At 34.9% G+C, this 21,814-nt stretch overlaps 1 protein-coding gene across 1 annotated transcript; it reads left to right on the top strand.

The window, feature by feature from the left end:
• The first annotated feature begins 973 nt into the window (after nt 1-973).
• Nucleotides 974-21,803, top strand: LOC129004518 (zinc finger HIT domain-containing protein 3). The gene is made up of 3 exons (XM_054433136.1): nt 974-1,243; nt 7,812-7,957; nt 21,622-21,803. Exons 1-3 carry the CDS (start codon nt 1,176-1,178, stop codon nt 21,801-21,803), a joined length of 396 nt encoding a protein of 131 aa, XP_054289111.1. The 5' UTR covers nt 974-1,175.
• The last annotated feature ends 11 nt before the right edge of the window (nt 21,804-21,814 follow it).

The following is a 21,814-nucleotide window of genomic DNA, read 5'->3' as shown; positions in this document are numbered from 1 at the left end:
TAGCATTTTTATCTCAGAAAGTAAAGTAAAGTTTTCAGAAAGTAAACTCGTATAAAAACACCGAACAAACGTGCACTTACATAAAAGAGAAAATCCTCTTAACACGAAAATAATAAAGTCTAAAATGAAATATATGTATATAGGCCTACAAAAGTAATTAATATTTTTCTCGGGGGAAATCATTAGTATTCTCTGAGAGTATTCTTTGGTCAATGCCATCTATCCAAACAGATTTTTGTGGTCTATTTAATTCCTGTAAAATAGTTTGCAGTATCGTAGTTGACTTTGATTTGTAAGCAACATTTATGATTCTCATATAAAATATTATATAATTGGTTGTTGTTTTTTTTTTGTATCAACAAACCCAAATAAGTTTAACATTAAATTTAATAGAAAAAGAAGAAATTAAAAATGAAAAAGGATGGCGTTTCATTTATAACTAATACCAAAAAGCAGTTGAAGTAACTTTTAAACAGGCAACTTTTTTACCTAGTGCTAAACATATATTTTATTAACTAACCTGGAAAAGGGGATTGTTATATCTTATTCTAAAATTATTCTAAAGTGTATTTATTATTCCAACTGAATCGGTAGACTCCCGCATTTCATCGCTTTCTATGCAACATACAGGCCTAATTGGTTATTTACTATTGTCAAACTGTTCACAATTCATGTTAGTTCAAAATCATAAAAATCATTATTTAGTACACAATGATATTTGAGTCATAAACGAGAAATGCTTCCTCCAAACCAGCTTAAATCGTGTCTGAAAAAGTAGGTTTGTGCGTTTAGCATGTATCTAGCGGCGAGGCAGCCGCGGCCGGGACTGCAGTGACGTCATCGAGCGCAGTCCGCTCTGTCTGGCCCACCTCTTTTACTCCATGCATCTTGATCTATACCTCCCCTGAGTAAATACCATCTTCAAATTCAATCTTCCATCCATTTCCAAAAATTGTATTTCCATTCATTTTTTTAGGTTATGTTATGTTATATGCCTGCATTGAAATTGAATGAATGCTAATAATTTGTATACTTAAATATAATTAATAACATAGTAAGCTTTGCTGTCGATATTAATTTAAAGTAATTTCAAACAGTGCTTGTATGACGGTAACCTAAATAAATCTGATAACTCCGTGAATGCTTGGAGATGGTAGGGTAACTAATAATTTAATATGAATTGTTCAGTATGCCCAGAGAAGATTGTTTCTAAGTATAAGTGTCCTAAATGTAGAATTCCGTAGTAAGTATCTAGAATGATAAGGAATTAGTGTAGGTCAGTATAGTTCTATTTTGTTGTAAGTTATTGTCATGTTATTCGACCAAATGATTTGCCTAGTTTTAAGCTTTAGGCCTAGATAAAAGTGTAAAGGTTAGCATTAGAATGATTGCCAGCATTCTTTACCTGGCCTAGGCTACTGTAGGGCCTACATCATAATATTTTAACTCAAATCAATCTTTATAATCCTAGGCAGGTAATTGTTCCGTAGGCTATATCTAGGCTACACTGGGTAAAAAGTAACTTTATTTTTACACAGAGGATATGCGTCCGTTAGTTACTGTCATAGGCGTCCGGTAGCATTGACAAAAGAATTAAATACAGACCGTCAGCTGTGCTGCGGTTACCATAGATTCTGGCGCACACCGCTTGGAGCACCACGGTAGTTACGGCGTACGCGCTACGTAAATTACAGCGGTGTGCGCCGGAACCTATGGTAACCATGGCAACCGCAGCACGGCTGACAGTCTATATTTCATTCTTTTTGTCTATGCCGGTAGCTACTGTCGAGTTTAGCCTTTAACCTAACCAATCCAACTTGCTTAAGAATTGAAAAAATCAAATGAAGGAAGAAATGGCATTCAAAGCAAGATCTTTAACCCTCCGAGTGTCCATAGTTTAGGCCTTAATGTCCGCCTATTTTTGGCGCATTTGCAAGGTTTTATTAAAACGGATCTGAAAAGCTTAAAACAATGTTAATTCTACTGTTCTATATACCATTTTGTTTGGAAAATCATGGGCTTCAATATCATGTACATAAAACCTAAGGAATATTTGTTTCAAAAAAATTTTTTTTGTAAAAATAAAAACTATTTTGGAAAAATTGAAAAAAAAATAAGTTCGCGCTCAATGAAATTGTATAAATTATAGGCCTATAAATATTTGAAAATAGCCACTTTGTTCTAAATTTTATGAGGATTACAAGGGTATATAATAATATAAGGAAGTAGATTTGCAAATAAATAAGTTATGGGCAAAAAACAGATTTCTGTACATAGCGTTTAGCTAAGAATGCATAGCCTAACCATAGCTAGGAATCTGGCTGATAATTTACATCAATATCACTACCTACTTCTTCAGGATCATCAACCAGCCCTTCAAAATCACTTAAATCTTCTTATAATGCACCACGTATATCACTACTTTTGATTTTTAACACTAAAACAACGATAAACATAATAAAACACATCAGTCATCGGTCCGAGGTTAACTAACCTGTTTACAAATACGCACGTCAGCTGTCTGCTACAATTACGATCGGCTCGGAGAACATAAAGCGCTTAGAGACAGACCTCTGGAGAAAGCTTAGAATATAATGAAAAGAACGATACCAAACTCGATCCAGTTCAATCCGATTTTGTCAGTCATAGAGCCTTCGCCGTAAACAGTGTTCGTGAGTCGCTGCAGCGACGCATGACACTCGGAGGGTTAAGACAAAAAGGGAAGTCTACCAATGGGATTCAAACCAGGTCTTTCATATCAGCCTGCACTCTATCCACTAGGCCTACACCAAGAACACTGATGGCTGTATACATCGTATCGTTGTGGTAATGGCGTTCCGGGCCTCCACAAACTGGTGACATCACTGCCGGACGCCTTATCCACGTCCGGTTACCAGTCGCGTATCCTCTGTATAATTTTTAAATATGTCTACTTGTACAGTTTTATTCACGCTGATTCCAAAAATGCAATCAGTTTTTGTCGGAGAGATTCCTAAGTGGCCGTACGATTAGATAAATACCTAATATCAAGCTTCTTAATAATAATTAGGTACTTAGGCCTGGTTAAATTAAATTTAGGCCTATTTAGATTTGTGGTTTGGGCAAGTCCAAGTTCTAGCGGCGACTATCACTTAAAAAGGAGGAAGGTTTGTGGAGTGGAAACATCAGTTCCAAGCATATGCATTTGCTTGCAAGCATTTTTGATAGCCTGTTATTTCATTGTTTTTCACCTATTATTTCAATTGTACAAAAAACAGTCTGGAGGTAGCATAAATTAATGAGTCAGTTCAATATAACCTGAACTTTACCTTCCTAATCCAACCTAACTACAAAACACTTAAGTTAACCCATTGGGAAAGGAATTAATGTGCTGCCTGAAGGACCCTCGGGCAGCAATAAATTAAACCGAATTTGTAGACTTTTACTTTAACTGTTATAGAAATAAAACCTTAGGGAATAAATTAATAATAATAATTTTGTTCATAGTAGCCTAAAATTGTCTACAAAAAAGTGGTAATTTAATACCTCATCAAAGTGTAAAATTAAAAAAATAGGAACTGATCTTTAGTTAACCTAAAATAGGCAATCTATTTTCCTAATATTTTCAATCATGGTCTAAGGAGCAAGAACCATAGCCACAATATCACCCTCTAAAATCTTAAATCACCCTCATTGATTTTTTACTTTTGGACAGTTTAGAGCTACCTAGGGCGTAGTCCACATCTTACTTGTCGATCAAATCAAATCAAACCTAATTTATTCCATGCAAAAAAAATTACAAAACAAAGAAAACAGTATTCTAAATAGTAGCCTAATGGAACTTCCCCACATAGGCAAAGCCTGTGCGTGGGGAACGAGTTATAATCAGTCTTTAGTGGAAAGAACCTCGTATAAATATCAGACTTAATTCATACCCCGAGGAGAAACACCTGAAATGAAAGTCCAAAGAATTCCACCAAATATGATTGCTCTAATTTAACCCTAGCAGTGGCCGATCGTCGTCTGGTGACGATCTGACGTTGATGCTTAGAATGGCCAAAGTCGTCTGGTGATGATGTGGGCCGAAATTTTTTTAGCGGTAAAAAAAACACGTTATAATCAACTCAGATGAGAATAATATATATAGGCTACCATTCGAAAGATCACATTCTGAACTTTCATTTTATTACATAAACAAACCCTGTAGCAGGTATATAACAATGTCATGACGATTAGAAATCAAATGAATTTTTGGCGCGGCACGACTTTTGCAGCCGACACTTTGGAACTGGCAAAACACGTCTTGTTTGGCATTACCCTGCTCGGGTAATTTTCGTCGTGGGATGTTGCGGGTGGTAGGCCTACCACTGAATAGCCATTTATTTTATCTTCATTGTGGTAGTAATATTTAGAATGAAATATTGATTGCACAACCGGTACGATTTTATGAAAACAGCTGTTTTCAAAATTTTTAACAAATGGCCAATGGTCGTCAGATGACGATGTGGAAAATACAAATTACATACAGTGTAATTTATTATTACTAGTCATATAGTATGTCATTTTGAAGAGGAAGAAATATTGATTCAGAGAGTGGCAGCCCTGCACTCAGGGTTATTTCTGTATGCTCGCATGTAGACGACGGAAGTGAGTCATTACTGCTACAGTCTGTTAGCTGTCTTGTATTCGCCATTGTTTGTTGTTGCCGGTGAGTGTTCGCTCTCGTGTTATCCGCGATTTATTACTAAATACGTTATTAGTTCGTGTTTGGCTTCATTAGTTTTGAAATTTCATGTAGAACTCCAATATACAAAGAACAATTTATTTTAAGTTAAAATAAAAAAAGTTAGGCCTACAGATGTGTGGGACTGTGACAGTAGGTAGGTAAACTTTTTATCAACGGCCAGCCTGGCGAGCAGGTCTGAAGGGTGAGTCGAGTTCCGAGAAGGTTCATAATCGGCTGGGTATCATAGCCAAACGGACGGACTATAATTTTGTCCCTAACACAAATTGATTTTGCAAGGCCAGCGGTTATCCAAGGTTTTAATTTGGTATTTTTTTGAAGAAAACTATTTATTTGAAGTTGCTTTGAGCGTGATATCCTGCAGATCATTAACATATAGCCCGAAACGAGACATTTCATTCTCGACCATAGCAAAACGTGGTACTTTCCTGCTCAAGGGAACAATTCATTATTATCAATGATTTTTTTCGATATGTGGATATTTTATTTTTTGTTTAACAAACTGAAACATAACTTACTTGAACACCTACTAAAAATAAATATTGTTCAGTATCAACAAACTATTAAAAAAATATTGTCAACTTATATTGAAGAAATGAATCTGTTCTAAACTAACTTAAGCCTATTATTAACACAACTAACCAAACTCATTGTAACATTTCAAAATTATGTTTGATACTCCCCACATGGGCCTGCCTTTTCTGTTATCAAATGGAATTTTTAAATGGTACATCAAGTTTAGTTAGTTATGTTAGATTAGTTTAGAACAGTTTCATTTCTTAATCCATAGGCCATAGGTATTTCTAACCACATCTATCTGCCTTTAAAACAATCACCCAACATGAACTCAATAAACTTTTCAAAATCCTTCCCCCAAAATCCTTGTGCGGACTGGACGAAATCCCAAACAAAATCCTAAAGCATTGCAAGAACGAACTAATTCCTCCCTTGACAAATATGATCAACATTTCCATAATACAAGCCACAGTTCCACAAGCCATGAAACAAGCTCTGGTCTACCCCAAATTCAAGAAAGGAGATACCACCCTAACTAAAAACTATAGACCATTTTCAATACTACCGGCCCTATCCAAATCTCTAAAAAAAATAATCAACTTCCAAATAATAACCTTCCTGGAAAACATCCACCTAATAAGTGACAACCAACACGGCTTCAGGGAAAAGAAATCCATAAATACTGCTCTGGCTCAACTGTGCAACACCATAACCAATATATGGGAGGATAGAAAACAGCAAACGGCATATTTTTAGATCTCCAAAAAGTGTTTGACAGCCTAGACCATAACCTACTTCTCCAAAAAATATCAGCCCTGAACATAAACAACAAAGCTCTAGACTGGATAAAAAGCTACCTCCACAATAGACAACAACTCATTGAAATTGAACACCAAACTGGAAACTTAATTACCAAATCTAGATCAAAATTGCAAACCATCACTCAGGGTATCCCCCAAGTTTCATTACTGGGACCCCTACTCTTTCTGATCTAAATAGACACCTTCCCCACCCTCCTACCAGCAGATAATAAACGTATAAGTTTACTGACGACACATCCATTTTAGTCCTGGGCATGCCAACACCCAATCTAACAGAAAACAACAGTAGACACAGCAAAAGAAATTTGCAATAGCCTTAATCTCCGAATCAACGAATCTAAAATTGTCTGCATGAAATTCATCCCAACATACCCTCAGCTGAAGAAGACATGCACACAACAAATGCCAACCCCACAACCAAATTCCTTGGCATCACTCTTGACCAGCAACTAAACTGGCACCCCCACTTGGAAAAGTTCCAGCAAAAACTCTCATCAGCTATCTATGCCCTTAGAAAACTCAGAGGAATTAACTAACGAAGAAACTACTAAGATGGCTTACCATGGAATCTTCGCTTCACACCTGAAATTCTGCTTAATTGCATGGGAAAGTGCCAGTGACAGTCAACTAAAAGAAGTACAACTAAACAAAACCAACAAAACCCCCGCTGCAATGGGAGCAAAACTCTAAAACCTACTGCCACAACATCTCAAAACAATAAACAACACACAAAAATTCACTTTTGCGCTAAAAAATTATCTCCTCCAAAGACCACACTACACCATCAAAGAATTCTATGGAGACTACAACTGCCACATAGGGCTATCATAAGAAGTTAAAAAAGAAGAAACTGACGATTCTCCAGTTTCTACGACTGTGATGAACTAGGCCAGGCTATAACTTATATTATTTTTGCCTAAACAAGATCAGTTGTCAATTTGTAGGCTAATCAGAAGGAATATAAATCGTAAAGGAAAACAAAAATATCGATAATTTAAACAAATTATCGATAATAATGAATGTTCCCTTTAACAGGAAAGTCTGTAAATGCTACTGTGGAACCACAAATTTGCTAGTGACGCAACTTTTTGTCAGATTTCTAGGGAAACACTTTTGAGCTGCGTCCTATTTTAACCACGCTATTCCTGATTACGCTGCGTTCTTTAGCTTAACCGGGTAGCACGCAGCAAAGTTACTTAAGTTAGAGGAAAATGCACCTTAAAGGTATTCTATCACAAAAAGTTTACACATTGACTGTGCCAAAATCTGAAACAATCTTGTGTTTTCTGTACCAGTAGATGACAGGCCTGGAAATCATTAGGCTACCTATTAATCTAAAGTTAAAAAAGTAAGTTGAAATAACATCTATATTCATAATTATACATAATTTACACATATATAATATAGGCCTAAATCAAGTAAGGAGACTTAAATAAAGTAAATTAAAATTATGTTTTAAATGAAGTTGTTATCAACATTGCAACTTATCCAAATCCAGAAGAAATCATAAGATGAGAGTCTTCAACAGGTATGGTGAACTTTGTACCTCCACAACATTTCAAACACAGAGCTGACCAAAGGGTATGTTGCAATAAAAATTGAGGAAAACATCTGAAGTTTGTTTTTAGATATTGAACACAAAGGAAGTTAAACATGAACTCTTACTATTAGAGTTAGATCTGTGAATTCTCAACTACTAGCTTGCTGTAAACTACTCGTACATTTACCTTAGATGTGTATATTTGTTCTAGTTGCTCATTAGCTTGTTGGAAGAACCACAAAGCTGAAGATTGTGTTCCTGAAGTCAAACCTCCTGCAGTAGTTAACGACAAACAATCAAATCTTTATTATTTTCCAACTGAAGACACTGTGCCTTTGGAGAAACTGCAATTGCTCGGTAAGTTTTAGTGAATGAATGAATGAATGAAATAATATTTTATTTCCCATAAATTATATACATATAATTACATTGTATTTTTTTTTACTTAAATATAATACAGCAAACATTACTAACTGGATAACAAAAGAAAAATTATATTCTGTAGAAATAAAACGAAAAATGTGCAAAAAAAAATACCTTCTATAACAAAGGAAAAAGTCTACATAGGCAGGGCCTGTGCGTAGACTCGAGTTGCGAAAAAGGTTAATTTAGATGGGAGGTAGAAAAATGTATAGGAAAACAAAAAATAATTCGTATAATTCTAAATTTTAAAAAATTTTCTTGCTTGAAACTGAATGTTTAGTTTTCTTCTGTGAATTAAATTGACGATAAAAAACTCTTTGTACAAAACTGAGAAAATTTATAAAAATCTGGTGAAGATTGGAGAGGAGAGGTGGAGTGTGGTGTGTTGGTCAGTCAGTGAAGGTGTTGTATCAGTGATTGTGTAGGGTCAACGGTCAGGTCCGCCCAACGCGATAACGGCCTTGGTGTCCTCTGTACTCAGTCCAACAAGCCACCCCACAACATGCTTCTTAAATAGAGAGAGAGAGGGTGAATTTAAAATGTTGACATTTTGATATCTGTTACACATGTTACGATAAATGATTTGGGTTAAGTGAAAGCAATTCGTATGTGAAAATGATTTTAAAGTTTGTGGAACATTTATACCAACATTTCGAGAAAAGCGCGTATTGTGGGGATGAGTAATTTTTATAAAAATATTATCAAAGTTTTTGTACATGTGAACTAAAATAAATTTTAAAAATAACTGTCTGACTGTCAAAACTCCCGTTTCTACAAAAAGGTCGTCAGTTGAATATCTAAAGTGTTTTTTAAAAGCAACTTTAAGTATTGTTTTCTGTACAACAAAAACAGGTTGCAAGATAGTTTTGTAAGCACCACCAAAAGCAATAATTCCAAAAGATAACAAAGATTGAACATATGCATAGTATGCTATTTTAATTTCTTGCTCTTCGAGTATATCACTAAGTTGCCTAAATGCATAAATATATTTGCGTAATTTATTTGTTAGATATTCAACATGTTCCGACCACTTCATCTTTGAATCAAAAACAATACCAAGATATTTGTATGAATCAACTTTTTCAATTTTGCTACAAGAACAAGAGTTATTGGAATGATTTCCACAGACATGAATAGATAGGTTTTCAAGTTTGTATTCGGTTATCTTACGTAATGAAATTGGCATGAATTTGGTTTTAGATATATTAAGAGACAATACATTTTGGTCAAGCCATTTTTTTAGCAAACAGAGGTCTGATTCAGCCTTGTTTTTAACCTCCTCCCAGGATGATCCGGTTACAAATATTAGAGTATCATCAGCAAATAATGTTAATTTTCCTTCTGTTTGAATTTTAGAAATATTATTAATATAAAGGAGGAACAAAACAGGACCAAGGGTCGAACCCTGGACCACACCATACTCCACTGGCAAAACATCGCTTGACACTTCACCAAGTGCGACAGTTTGTAGCCTATCAGAGAGGTAGCTGCTGAACCAAGCGAGCGAGGTGCCGCGCACCCCTACAAGCTCAAGTTTACGCAACAATCGACTTCTGTCCACTGAGTCAAAAGCTTTTTTCAAGTCTAAAAATATTAACATACTTCGTTTGTTGCCATAAATTGCCTCGTTAATGCATTTATTAATATCGAATAAAGCATCAGATATGTTTTTGTCACTCCTGAAACCATACTGATTTTCACTTAATATATTGCACTGGTGGAGGTAAAAAACAAGTTGGTCTTTAGATATTTTCTCTAATAGCTTAGCGATTACACTTAACAAAGAAATCGGACGATAGTTATTCATGTCTGTGAAATCATTGGATTTGTGCAATGGAATGATCTTGGCCAATTTCAGCTCGTTTGGGAATATACCAGATGTCAGGCTAAGATTGACAATGTGCAGAAGAGGAGCACATAGAGAGTGGATGTTTTCTTTAAGAACAAAGGCCGAGATACCATCATGGCCAGGTGCAGACCCTCCGCGCAGACCCTGGACGTAACGTTCTATGTCAGCGTGTGTGACCGTGTTGAATGTGAAATTCGTGTCGAGTGAGAAGTCAGCGTCGTTTACGACTGGAGCCCCAGCTGAATTGATTGAGTTGGCCAATTTAGAACCCACTGATGTAAAGAACTTATTAAAATCATTAGCTATTTTAGTCTTCATGTTCGCATTATTCGAAGAACCAGGTAACACTTTTTCAAATGGAAAATGGTCCTTAGAGCAATTCCTGCCCGATATTTCACTAACTATGCCCCAAAATAATTTTGGATCCCTGTTAGATTCTGAAATTATACCCCTATAATAATTTTTCTTTGCGAGTTTGATGTTTTGATTTAAAGATAGGCGCAGGGCCCTGAATCTATCTAGAAGTAATATATTAAAAGGTTGGGTTTTGATCTTTTTACTTAACTTGTCTCGTTTTCGAATTAATTTAATGAGGTCTACGGTAATCCAAGGCTTTATTTTTTTAAATCTTGTTGAGTGATTTTTAATTGTTTTTGTTGAGGCTTCGATACAGTTACTCAATGTCGAACAAAAACATGCTGTGCACTGATTAACCTCGTGATTACTCATGATAGGACTCCAGTCAGTTTTTGTAATATGTTCAGTTAGTGAAGCGTGATCAATGTAGGTGCGAAATTGGTTCTGTGGCAGAGTGTCAGTTCCAGTTCCTGTAGGCGACTGAATGGTGTTAGTGATTTTAAGAGCAGTGCTGTAATGGTCAGTGATGTGAGATTGTATGACAGCAGATTTGACTCGTCTCATATCATGAAAACAGACAAAAATGTGGTCAATACAAGTAGATGTGTTGTGTGTCACTCTGGTCGGCTTGTCGATGCACTGGACTAGTCCAGCACCTAGTAAAGTGTTTAAGTAAAGATCCGTTATTGCATCAGTTTTGTGTAAGTCGATGTTTATATCACCCAAAAAGATACAGTTAGTATCTTTACTTATGCGATTATAATAGCATTCCAAACCATTTATAAAATGATCAATTTCACTATCAAACGTCCTGTAAACAGCTAACAGATTGAATATTTTATTAAAAAGACTGAATTCCAAAGAAATACCAAAAACTCTGTTGATGTTAACTTGAGTTACTGTAGCAGACAGACGTTTGTTGATGAAAACAATGACTCCGTCATTTTTGTTGTTTTGTGTATCTGTCATTGTACAGTCAAACCCGTCCAAGTGACCCACCTCCCCCCCGCTCAACCAACACTCTGATAAGACGATGATATCTAGATTAGCATTCAAAGACTGTAAATACACTGATAAATCGTCAAAATTTTTTGAGAAACTTCTTATGTTTGTGTGAAATATTTTAAGACTACTATTTATTGGGGTTTCATTGAAAAATCTTTCGCTTTCAAAAACATTATCCAGCTCCAAGCAAGAATCGTATTCAAAAGGTGTATTTTCATCTGTGTTGCCAATCATCGTCCCGCATAGGCCCTCCTGCCCGTGCCTATCCTAATAACTTAAAATTAAATATTTACATAAATGAAATTAAATGATGCAATTCTTATTCAAACCTTACAAATCAAACTATTTAAAATTACTAGAATGAGATATTATAAGAGTTAATACACAAAATGTTTACTATAATTCCTTGTTTTACCTCAATACATTAAAATACATAAATGTCTTTTGGAAATAAATTAATAAAATTCTTATGGAATGGATTAAATTAAAATAATAGCCTAGTATTTTGGTGTAATAAATTAAATAACTAATGGACCTTACTAGCAGCCCTTGCATCTCAATTAAATAATGGATAATAATTCAACTAATTTTACATGCAAAAAAAAACATGCTATTATAAAGATTGGACTGAGGTAACAAATAATTTAATTTAATATTTCACTGCTTTGTCTCCATGCAATTGTTTAACACATGATAACTAGATTATTTGCTTTAAAAATAAACAAATAAAATTTTTAGTATTGCTATGAGTTGAATGAGAGTTGGTAAACCCATTGGCTTTGTGTCATGGAAAAGTTCCATAATGAGTACAATGTCAACTAAATTAATAGTATTGTCTAAAGAATATGAATATGTCTTTTAAATATGAATAAAAATGTTAAGACATAAAATGAAAGTAATAACTGAGGTAGGCCTACAGTGTAAAAAATGTGATTATATAAAATGTAATTAATCACATTTTTTACATTAATTACATTTTATAGCCTTGCACTTTTTGTTGCCCGTCTGCGGTGTTGCCACTTTTGTCTTGGTGGGGCCTTGAATTAGAGGAGGCTACTATTATGTTGTCCATGTCATAAAAATATCAATATGAATATAGTTGTTGTGTTATTACTAGGGGTCTCAATCCCAGGCCTTCAATCCGATTTCGGGGTTCGTCTCAGCTGATCCCGGGATTCCCGGGATCAATCCGGGGATTATATTATTTTATGATTTTAACTGTTTAGCCATTTTAAATGAGCGTGAAGTCCCCTAGTTGAGTCCTCTAATGTTTTAAACTGGCCTTAACAGTGTTACACTGTGCAATTTTGCCGTGTTCTAAGTAAAGATATATCACTACACAGAACTCTCATCATCTGTCTTTCTAACTTAGGCCTATAGTGTATAAATGAAATGCTCTTTAATTAAATAAACACATTAACAAAATGACGAGCAACTGCACTTGCATGTGGTACATGTCACGCTAATTGGAAACTAAATAAATCCAAATTTAAAGATAAAAAGATAATGTGGGAAGAATCATGAGTTGCAGCCAGTGGCGTAGCAGATTTTTTTGGGCCCCCCTGCAAACTTTTATTTTTTTGGGCCTCCCTTCAAACTTACTTTTTGGGCCCCCCTCCCATGAGTTATTTTTAGCCCATCGATACAACATAATCAAACACCCTTCCCCCTCACCACTGCGGTTTTTTGGACCACCTCGGTATAGTGATCAAATAGTTGTTGCATCATAAATTGACTATTAAATAAATTAAGGGTACCTAATGTTTTTTTATAAAAGGACGTGTTAAGTATTTCAGTCATGGTATGATAAAAATGTTATATCATTACCCATATCAATATTAATAGTTGTAGGCCTAAATAAATAGTTTTAAAATTAAATTAAAATGGCTTATTTTTAATTTGTCTCAGAATGTTTTTTATGTAAAGGAGGTTTAGTATTTAATTTTAACACATTTCATAAATTATTTATTCGGTTAGTTTTTATCAGTGGTTATTATTAACTCATATACACTAATGGTTGGTTGATTAAAAAAATTACGTACTTTTATCACAGGCTAAAATATGGCAATTTTTATTTGACCTTCATAACAAATAAGCCTTAAGCATTGATGAATTGTGAGGTAAAATAAGAAATAGGCTATCACACAAAGTCAGTAGAGTAGCAAAATATTGTGTTCAACCAAACACATTTTATATTATAGGGCAAAACTAAAATGTAAAATAATTATTTGCTAATAGAAAATGTTAAATACAGTAGAACGTCGATTATCCGAAGCCCGGTCATCCGAATCGTCGGTTAACCGAAAGGAAGAAAGAAGCAAAAATCAATATAATCGGCGTGGCGCGCCTACGTGACGAAATTGTCATGCGCTATGGCCGTGCGCGCCACTCCTACTCCCACTGACTCAGTCTCCGTCTCAAGTCTCAGTCGCCTGTGAGCATTCGACAGTGACAGTTCGTACGGGTTTCTATTGTACTGTTTCATTCTACACTGACTATGTCGTCCAAACGTAAACGCGTAGTGCTTAGTGTTTCTGATAAACTTAAGATATTGGAGCAGTTAAAAAGAGGTGCTAGTGGATCGAGTTTAGCTCGGGAAAATGGAGTTGAAAATGTGACGATATCTGACATTAAAAAGAAAAGTGAATCTATCACAAAATTTGCGTGTGTACTCGACAGTGAAGATGGGAGCCTACATAGAAAAACCATGAAAATGGCGGAAAACCAAGACTTTGACACCGCAGTGTACACTTGGTTTATGCAGGTACGTGGACAAGGTCAATCAATAAGTGGCCCTTTGATTTGTGAAAAAGCCGTAGAAATGAATGAGATACTTGGTGGTAACGCTGACTTTAAGGCATCAACCGGCTGGTTGAAACGTTTTAAATCTAGGCATGGTATTAGGGAGTTGGATATTCAAGGGGAAAAGCTGTCTGCTGACACTGAAGCAGGAGAAAAATTCAAAGATTCGTTTGCAAGTTTGCTCAGTGAGGAAGGCTACGAAGATAACAATGTCTATAATGCAGACGAAACAGGCCTATATTGAAAGAAAATGCCAACAAAGTCCTTACTTTCTAAGAAAGAGATGTCATCTCCTGGTTTTAAGGCAAGAAAGGCCCGCATCACTGCAATGGTGTGCGCTAATAAAACTGGAACTGGAATTCATAGGCTACCTTTGCTTATCATAGGGAAATCTAAGAACCCGAGGTGCTTTAAGGGAATTGTAAAATTACCAGTCACCTACAAAAACCAAAAGAACTCATGGATGGACACAAGCATTTTTGTTGAATGGTGTGATACCGTATCTATACCGGAGGTGAAAAAGCAACACATCGCAACTGGGAGCTCTGGAAATGTTTTACTAATTATCGATAATGCTCCAAGTCATCCTTCCTCGATGGACCTCGACAGAAAAAATGGCAAGTTCAAGGTGATTTTTTTGCCTCCAAATGTAACCTCAGTTCTCCAACCGATGGACCAAGGGGTAATTGAAAGCTTTAAACGTTACTACGGAAAAGCATTGTTACGGATGGTTCTGCTTGGGCAAGAAGAAGACAAACCCATTCTTCAGCTCTATAAAGCAATAAACATGAAGGATGCTGTTTATATGGCTGCAGAAGCATGGGACTGCGTCAAGGAGACCACACTGAAGAAAGCTTGGAATAAGCTTTGCCCAACTGAGGCTGCTCCTACACCTGAAGAGCCCCCGACCCAATTTGTGTCAGAACTGGTTGGCCTCATAAACCAATCTCCAGAATTTGAAGATTGTGATCAAGACCATATTCAAGAGTGGTTTGAATGTGATGTAGATGACCCTGGATATGAAGTGATGTCGGACGATGAAATCATAGCTCACGTCCAAGAGAACGGTGATGACGATGAAGAAGAGGATTATGACATCGACCTCGTTAATGAAAACGGCCCATCCCACGATGAAGCTTTTCGCTGCCTAGAGACTGCAATGCTGTGGTTAGAGCAGCAAGAAGAATGTGATTCTGTTCAATTGCTGTCTTTAAAACGACTGCGAGACTTAGCAGCAAAAAAACAAGTGTCTGGACTAAAGCAAAAATCTATTTTGGACTTTTTTTATTAAATTTCTTTCTGTACACATTCTGATAGTCCAGTTCTAAGTACTGTTGTGCATGTTTGTTGCTGTATTGTAAAAATAAATCTGGATGTTAACTAATCAAATATATATTATTGTACAGTAGGTATCCACAGACGCGAAATCGGCAAATCGCCGCCGGTCGCTATCCCTTCCCGTCATTTCCCGTTCCCCGTATTTTTCCCGTCAATGACCGATTATCCGATAAATCAGTTATCCGAACACCCCAATCCCCAATTAATTCGGATAATCGACGTTCTACTGTAATATACACTATAAAAATTAATAACTTCTTGGACTTAACAAATAACTTGATTGATGTTTGATACCAAAATTAATCATGATTAAAACAAGGTGAAACAATCATTTTTTAACGACTAGGCCTATTCAAAATGTTCTTCACTTGAATTTGCTCATTCTTACTGAATTTTGTGAAGCAATAGCAAATGCTTTTATAACCTCTTTAAAATCAAATCACTCTTGCTGCTTCACTCTCTTTACTTAGTATACTTAGCCCACTAAGCCTTTCTTGAGACATGGCACTTCGAAGTTCGAATATAGTGTTTAATCAACTTTAACCTCGAAAACGACCTTTCAGCTGATGCAACAGTACAGGCAATGAAAACAAAATGTATATATAGTCCTACCATCTGGGACGCCGCAAGCAACAGAATAATATTCAATTAATTAATAAAAGTTCACAAATTTCTTTTACTTATTTCTTTGTTGACATTTTTGCTTTCAAAGTGAGCAGTTAGTGAAGAAAATCTAAAGTGAAATCCTCGTTGTGTTCAGCTGCTAGTTCTGTTGATTTCACATTCAACTGTTCGTCTGTAGACACGATAAAATCTCCGGGGTGAGAACAGATAACATACATTCTTTCCCCTCAAATATTTAAGTGCTTTGATTTATTACGGTATCTAAAGTTCCATGACATACAAATGTTTTAAAATAAAGTTCAGGATCCGATAGGTGTTTGTCCTCTGCTAGATGATCAAACTGTTTTAAAATTTTGTTAACCAACTTGTTACCTTAGGTCATTACCACTGAATAGCCCTATCAAAGTTAACCGACGACAAGATAAAGATATTAATAACATTAATGTTATTACTTGTTTAATACAATTATTAAATGATTAATAATTAATTTCAATAAGAATGAACTCCAATTTTTTGGCTCCACTCGTCTCGCGGGCCTCTCTGCTCACCGGTTTCCGATTGCCCTTTCCCGCTCACCGGTTCGCAGGCCCCCTCGGCACCCGGGCAATGCTGTTACGCCACTGGTTGCAGCGTTAAAATGTTATGTTGACTGACAGCAATAAAACAATTTAGGGTGATAAACAATAAACCATCTGCTTATGTAGTAGTGTAGGACTTATATAGTACCTAGTGTATACAAATCTTAATTTAGGATTGTACAAAATGTATTCACCATACTTAAAATTAAATACAAAGATAAAGTTATAGAAAATAAAAAAGCAATCTTAAAATGAAATAATATTGGTGCGTTTATAGTTAATTTTTAGGCCTTATGGTAGGGGTATTACTCCGAGTGTCCCTTGTTTTGGCCTTAATGTCTGCCTATCTTTTGCTCATTTGCAAGGTTTTATTAAAACGGATCTGAGAAGCTTGAAAACAATGTTAATTATACTGTTCTATATACCATTTTGTTTGGAAAATCATGGGCTTCAATATTATACATAAAGCATAAGGAACATTTGTTTCAAAACAATTTTTAGGTGAAAAAAAATATTTTGGAAAATTTTCAACAAAAAAATAAGTTCGCGCTCAATGAAATTGTATAAATTATAGGCCTATAAATATTTGAAAATAGCCACTTTGTTCTAAATTTTATGAGGATTACAAATATATAATAATATAAGGAAGTAGATTTGCAAATAAATAAGTTGTGGGCAAAAAACAGATTTCAGTACATAGCGTTTAGCTAAGAATGCATAGCCTAACCATAGCTAGGAATCTGGCTGATAATTTACATCAATATCACTACCTACTTCTTCAGGATCATCAACCAGGCCTTCAAAATCACTTAAATCTTCTTATAATGCACCACGTATATCACTACTTTTGATTTTTAACACTAAAACAATGATAAACGTAATAAAACACATCAGTCATCGGTGCGAGGTTAACCAAGCTGTTTACAAATACGCACGTCAGCTGTCTGCTACAATATTTTCGGAACTAAAATGAAAAGCGCTTAGAGACAGACCTCCGGAGAAAGCTCTGAATCTGCCAAATAAAACGATACCTAACTCGATCCAGTTCAATCCGATTTTGTCAGTCATAGAGCCTTCGCCGTAAACAGTGTTTGTTGAGTCGATGCATCGACACAAAACACTACACAAAGTGTGTTATGTGTCGAAGCATCGACAAATAACACTCGGAGGGTTAAGAAAATAATACTTTAATTACCTATTGCTATGTTATGTTTACCACATCAATTGCGTTGTTTGCGTTAAATGACAAAAGTAAAACTCAAAATAACCAGTAGGCGTACTGTAATTAACTTCTAACTAATAACATTTACAGAAAGTAAATACAATTTGTCTAAAAACATGAAACATAATATATTTACACTACGTTCGCCTATTGAGTTTGATGATAATTAAATTGTCCAATCAAAATATATCACAGTTTATACCATATTTCATATATATATTTATCGTCATAATAATAAACAGTATATTGTGTATCAAGTGTTATTGGACGTATTTTTGATTTATTTTCCAGAAGTAAAACTCCTCAAATTCACAAAAAATAAATATAAACATATGTTTTGCAATCCCGTTAAACCCGGGATTAAAATACGTTAGTCCCGGGATTTCTAGGTATCAAAAATCTAGGGGATTCAGGATCCTGGGATTGAGACCCCTAGTTATTAGGCCTACTAACATTAGTATAAGTTTTTGTTTAAATACTATTTCTAATGTGTTCTTGGATGCTTTAGAAGAGAGGTGCCCATCCCCTCAAAGCGACCCTCAAGGTCAGGACTCAAAGCGGCCCTCCCCATTTCACACTGCCCCTTTCTTTAACCCTCCTAACTAAGGCAGGGTGCACACTGGAGAAACCCGTTTCAGGAAACTGGTTTCATTGAATTGGTTTCAAGGAAACCATTTCTTTAACAAATGCACACAGAAGAAGCGGGATTCCATCAGTTTTGTGATATGAATTCGGATGATGATTATGTGACTATATTGGTGGTGGTAAAGGAAACTAAAAGAAGGAAGTATTGGGTTCACCTGTTGATTAGGGATGGTCAACACAGTACTTACATTGTAGCTAATTAATTATGCAGTGATCCTGTCAAATTTTTTGATATTTTAGAATGCCAAAGCCTCTTTTTGAACGTTTGGTGGAATTACTTAGCCCACTAATAACAAAGAAGGACACCAACCGGAGGTTAGCTCTGAGTGCTGAGGAAAAATAACAATACATTAAGGAAGTCAATAAAACCAATAGAAACGTGAAACTGAAGCCTATACGAAATCTGTTTTTTGGATTTCATGTATACCAGTTGCAAGAAACAAATGAAATTACAGTTTCATGCAACGCAGTGTGCACTGCCCTGTGTTAAACTAATCTATCTGTTGTGACTGTTGCGAGCAACTAAAGTTTCTCGTTTCATGAAATCGGTTTCCTGAAACGGGTTTCTCCAGTGTGCACCCTGCCTAAAGAAATAGCCACCTGACACCCTCCCACATCAAAACCAAAATTGAAGGGATTTTCGAAATACAAAAAAACAAAAATATAAATGCTAGGTGACTGTCAATACATAATGTTTTTTGGGAACATTTATAAATTGTAATAATTTATAATAAAATTGACACTATAGATAGTTGGGTTATTTTGAATTGAAGAAATGTCCATGCTCATTATAGAGAATTTGGGACAGTCCCTTTACCCAACCCAGAAAAAAAAGTACCAACACTCTTAAAATTCCCCCCAAAAATCCCAATGGTGCACTTGCGCCACTGCCCTGTAGGCACCTCTGCTTTAGAAAACAAACAAATACAGCTGATTGTTGGTGGGAAGTACAGTAGGCCTACTTTTGATACAAAATATAGTTCACAGGAAATATTACGGCACTAAGGCTCCAAGCAGTCTGAGTGTATTGTTTTGCAAAAACAAATCTAACATTTTATTTATTTATCTATTTTTATTTGTTTAGTCTTTTTATGTAGGGATTTGTATTCAAAATACATGTTTGGTGCAAAAATGTATAGGTGTATATACACAACCTATTAAAAACAATCTTTTCAAAAATTTTGGAGAATGTTGGCGGTAATGAAATGGGCCAATATTTAGTTAGTTCTTTTGGATTGCCTTTATTTATAACTGGTATCACGTTTGAGAGCTTTAGTACATCCGGAAACACACATGTATAAAGTTGAGCAAGTCGGATTGAAATATAAGATGAACATTGTTTTAAGCTAAAGGGTGATATTTCATCCCATCCACACGATTTAGAGGGTTTTAAGTCGTTAATTATTTGCTGAATTTCTTGAGGATCTGTAGTTTTTAATGATATTAACATGGAATTAAGTTGGACCACTTGTATTGAAAATGTTATTGAGCTTTCAGGATCAGAATTAACATTTAGAAGTTTGCAGGTTTCTGTAAAGAATTTGTTAACATGATTTAACTGATTTTGTATGTTTGCGGATTCGGATTAAAAAGGAAATTTATCTATTTTACTGGCAGAAGTATTTGTTTCTGTTTTTACTATTTGCCAAGCAGTTTTGGTCTTGTTAAATGATTTTTTTAGTTTTATTTTTATTATGTAATATTTTAGCAGTTTTTATACATTTACTGAGCACTTTGCGGTACTTTTTAACTAGTTTTAAAAATGCAGATTTTGTGGATTTTTTGCTGAGCTCAAAAAGTTCCCGTTTATGTTTACTAGATCTTTTAATCCCACTTGTCAGCAAACCTTTATCTTTATTCCGGTTAAGACTATTTTTAGCCTTTACTAATGGAAAAGACGCATCAAAATATAGTTTGAAAATATGTAAAAAAACCTTATAAATAGTATTTACATCAGATATTACATACAATTTCTGAAAGAAGCAAGACCAATCCTCCAATTTTAAAGCATTGACAAAATTGGAAATATTAACCTTAGAAAAATGTCTTACGTATATTGTTTTTTTTGTTAACCACAGGTTCTATATGTTTCTTAGTAGGCTAATACATCCACAATTCACTTGAAGACACTGAGTAAAGTGATCAGATAAACCATTTTGTACAACAGAAGGCAAACATAAATTAGGTTTTAAATTAGTTATAATATTATCGATACATGTACTAGAAACATTTGAAACGCAAGTGGGTACCTTTATAGTTGTAAAAAGATTGAAAGAATTTAATGTTGAAAGAACTCTTCAGATTGAGAACTATTTTCAAAATGTTAATGTTAAAATCTCCTGCAAGTATAATAAAGGATTTAGGATTCTTAAGAATAGAATGTTGTAAAAGAGAACGCAAGCTAGAAAAAAATATATCATACACAATTTTGGTATACACAGTAGGTCTGTAGACACAAAACACAATTAATTCAATAGGGTGCATGATCTGATCACCACAACACTCAAAATAAGAGTCAACCGTAAAGTTTCCAAGATCAGGCCTTAATTCAATATTGTAATTATTACTAACCAAAACACAAACACCACCTCTTTTTTGTTTCTCTTTGCAATATGAACCAGCTAATAGAAATTGAATTGAATTGAAATAGTGCTACTTATAGATTTTTTACTATTATTCAAACGCAAATGTTAGTTAACCAATGTTGCTACACATGCACTTGGTATGTATATTGACCACTAATGGTAGCCTGTACTTGAAACATTATGGATCAGGTTTATGTACTTAGTCAAATTAAATGACATATCATACTTGGATTGTAACATCAAATAACAAGAACATTAGGTTACAGTTATTAAGCTCTTGCTAATATAAAAACATATAGCTTAACAGGTACATTAGCCTTTTATTGGTTTAAAATAGTCCATAGATATTCTTTAAACTGGTTTTTATTGGTTAGGCTGCCTGCTCTAGTAAGATCACACAGGTTGCTAATCCAAATTTGCTTCTACTATTGTTGGGGGCATGAAATAGATATCATCAAAATGTACAGTAGGTCTATACATTATCATCTTTAACTCATTTTTGTTTCAAACCAAAGTTTCCTACATCATTCTTTGGCAAAAAGTATAAAGATAGAATATTTTTAAACTTTAATTTAATGTATTTCTTTTTTTAGAACAAAACCAAGAACTTAAGAACATCTTGTGTAATCGGCATCTGAGAGACATGCTAGTAGCGATCGACAAGTCTGTTAATCCAGCTGCTGCAATGCAACAAGCAATGTTGGAGCCTATATTTGTTGAATTTACTGATGAATGTCTAAAAATTGTTGAACCTGCTGAAGAATCTAGTCAGTAAATTGTGTTACT

The sequence above is a fragment of the Macrosteles quadrilineatus genome, unplaced genomic scaffold (assembly GCF_028750875.1).
Source record: "Macrosteles quadrilineatus isolate MER2022 unplaced genomic scaffold, UCM_ALF_1.0 Scaffold_1__1_contigs__length_201487025, whole genome shotgun sequence".
Taxonomy (NCBI): domain Eukaryota; kingdom Metazoa; phylum Arthropoda; class Insecta; order Hemiptera; family Cicadellidae; genus Macrosteles; species Macrosteles quadrilineatus.
This window is presented reverse-complemented; position numbering and strand designations above follow the sequence as displayed.

Bases quoted from the DNA above. Each gene is read 5' to 3' on its own strand.
- LOC129004518 (XM_054433136.1), top strand. From the start codon at position 1,176: ATGAATTGTTCAGTATGCCCAGAGAAGATTGTTTCTAAGTATAAGTGT. The intron at 1,244-7,811 runs GTAAGTATCTAG...TATTTGTTCTAG, and splicing joins CCTAAATGTAGAATTCCGTA to TTGCTCATTAGCTTGTTGGA. The intron at 7,958-21,621 runs GTAAGTTTTAGT...TTCTTTTTTTAG, and splicing joins GGAGAAACTGCAATTGCTCG to AACAAAACCAAGAACTTAAG.